Below are 2,118 nucleotides of genomic sequence, written 5' to 3' on the forward strand. Positions count from 1 at the left end.
AGCTGCCGTCTCCAACTGCCCTACGGCGATCTCGGCGGACGGCGGGCACACAGACAGGTGTCGTCACCGTCGCGGCGCTTCGGCGAGTAGCGAAGCTTGATCGTCACACTAAACAAATTCCCCGCTAAGCTCGCCGAGTCACCACTCATATCTTAATTTTCTCCCTTTCGCGCGCACGGTGGACGCGCGCCGTCCCTGTCGCGACTTAACCTCTACAATTATCTTTCCCCTCCGTTGTCCTCATCCTCGCCACCTTCTCCCCCTTTAAAATCCCAGGGATCTTCGAAGACTCAGGCAGCAGTCACACGGAGCAGAGCACAACGGAGCAGCTAACTAAGTAGCTAGCCAGTAGCCACCCAGTGATCAACTGATCATCATCTTCAGACGATCGAGGCAGAGGAACACAGAGCGCCATGGTGAAGATTCCGAGCCCGAGGAGGCTGTTCAGGAGCCGGTCGAAGAGCACCGTGGGAAGCGGCGGCAGCGTGGACATGTGCGCGATGGTGGCGGAGCACGAGAAGATCGAGTGGGAGGTGCGGCCGGGCGGGATGCTGGTGCAGAAGCGGCGGTCCCCGGACGACGACCTCGACGACGTGGAGACCATCCTCGTGAAGGTCTCCACCGGCGGCGGGTGGCAGCACGACGTGTCCATCGACGCCACCGCCACCTTCGGCGACCTCAAGGTGATGCTGTCGCTCGCCACGGGCCTCTGGCCCAGGGAGCAGCGGCTGCTGTACCGGGGCAGGGAGAGGGACGACGGCGACCACCTGCACATGGCCGGCGTCCAGGACGGGGACAAGGTGCTCCTGCTGGAAGATCCCGCCGTCACCGAGCGGAAGCTCCGGTCCACCACCCTCGCGCAGCTCATGGGCGTGCCATGCCATTCCTTCATCCAAGTCTAGCCTGAGGCTTTGTCTGGGCCAAGAGGTTTCAGCTGCGTTCAACTGTAAACTGTTAATTAGCTGCATTTTTCAGCTTTCTTTTAGTTTGAGGGCTTGGATTCGGCCTGTCGAATCATCGGAATGTGAATCGTTTAGGATACGACGATACTCCAATACTATACAAGACATGTTGTAAATTAATTAATACTGTAAGGAGATAATGACAGTGGCTATGTTGTGCATAAATGTAGAAGACGCGTGTGTTCATTCTTAATTTGCATATTCTTCAGTATGCTTCCGCCTACGACTAGCAGCTGTTAGCAATACAGTTCGTACAGTACTCTAGTTGTCGCAATTTCTTGTGCCTGTACCGCTGCGCATCTGTTCTTCAAGTCGAAATTGACCTATACGAAGCAGCGCGGCAGGTTTACGCGCGGTCACCAAACCTGCAACCGCCAGCTCGTGCTGAACCGCCTAACTTGACAAAAGCTAGCTAGCTCGCTTTAACAAGCGGAGCAGCTCACCGGAATTAGTACCGACCGACCACTGACGGAATGGTCGGTGAATCAAACCGATCGCCTGTACCACGAAAACGGACATGATGGTAGCGGATCGTACGGTTTCCCGTAGTGCAGATCGAGGGCGACAGATTCGCCTGTTAGTTAAAAATTCAGCGTGTTCAACTGTACCCTAGCTTTCTCGCAAAAAACTAACTGTACCCTAGCTGCATCCTTTTACTGTTGGTGCGATTGGCAGGTAAAAAGCTTTAATCGTAAGAGTGTTTCAAGGGATTTGCACATAGTGCTCCACAGGGGTTTTAGCGGGTTCAAGGTGAAGGAGTTGACGATGGTTCTTGGAGTAGGATCTTCTGATCCGGCGATCGGCGACTTCCCGGCTGTCAAGGAGCTGGCTCTGATCCAAGGTTTTGCAGAGCAGCGGCAGCGGCGCGCCACCGACGGCTTCAGCGCATCGACGCCGACGGGATCCAGCAGGCTTGTCATTTTTTCGCTCTTTTTCTGGATCTTGATGTAAGCTCGAAGTTGTAATATCGTCTTCCTTCTTAGCAAAAAAAAAAAAAAAGGTGAAGGAGTTGATGTTCGTCGCAGGCCGCAGCCTGCTTTTGCTCTGTATATAATGCGCTGCACACTTCTCGTTTCTTTGCCTTCAGGCCTTCGATGGCAGCGTAAAATAGTCTGTGTAATCACGTGAATTTTGCAGTAGACTGCATCTGCTCTTG

The 2,118-nt window shown here is 54.0% G+C and overlaps 1 protein-coding gene across 1 annotated transcript; it reads left to right on the plus strand.

Annotated features, from left to right (window-relative positions):
• Positions 1 to 285: 285 nt before the first annotated feature.
• LOC127345258 (BAG family molecular chaperone regulator 4-like) lies at positions 286 to 1,127 on the plus strand. Its single transcript, XM_051371703.2, has one exon. The coding sequence runs from the start codon at positions 414 to 416 to the stop codon at positions 900 to 902; it is 489 nt and encodes a 162-aa protein (XP_051227663.1). The 5' UTR covers positions 286 to 413; the 3' UTR covers positions 903 to 1,127.
• The last annotated feature ends 991 nt before the right edge of the window (positions 1,128 to 2,118 follow it).

Source organism: Lolium perenne, chromosome 3 (genome assembly GCF_019359855.2).
Source record: "Lolium perenne isolate Kyuss_39 chromosome 3, Kyuss_2.0, whole genome shotgun sequence".
NCBI lineage: Eukaryota > Viridiplantae > Streptophyta > Magnoliopsida > Poales > Poaceae > Lolium > Lolium perenne.

Coding starts and splice junctions, on each gene's coding strand:
- LOC127345258 (XM_051371703.2), top strand. CDS start 414: ATGGTGAAGATTCCGAGCCCGAGGAGGCTGTTCAGGAGCCGGTCGAAG.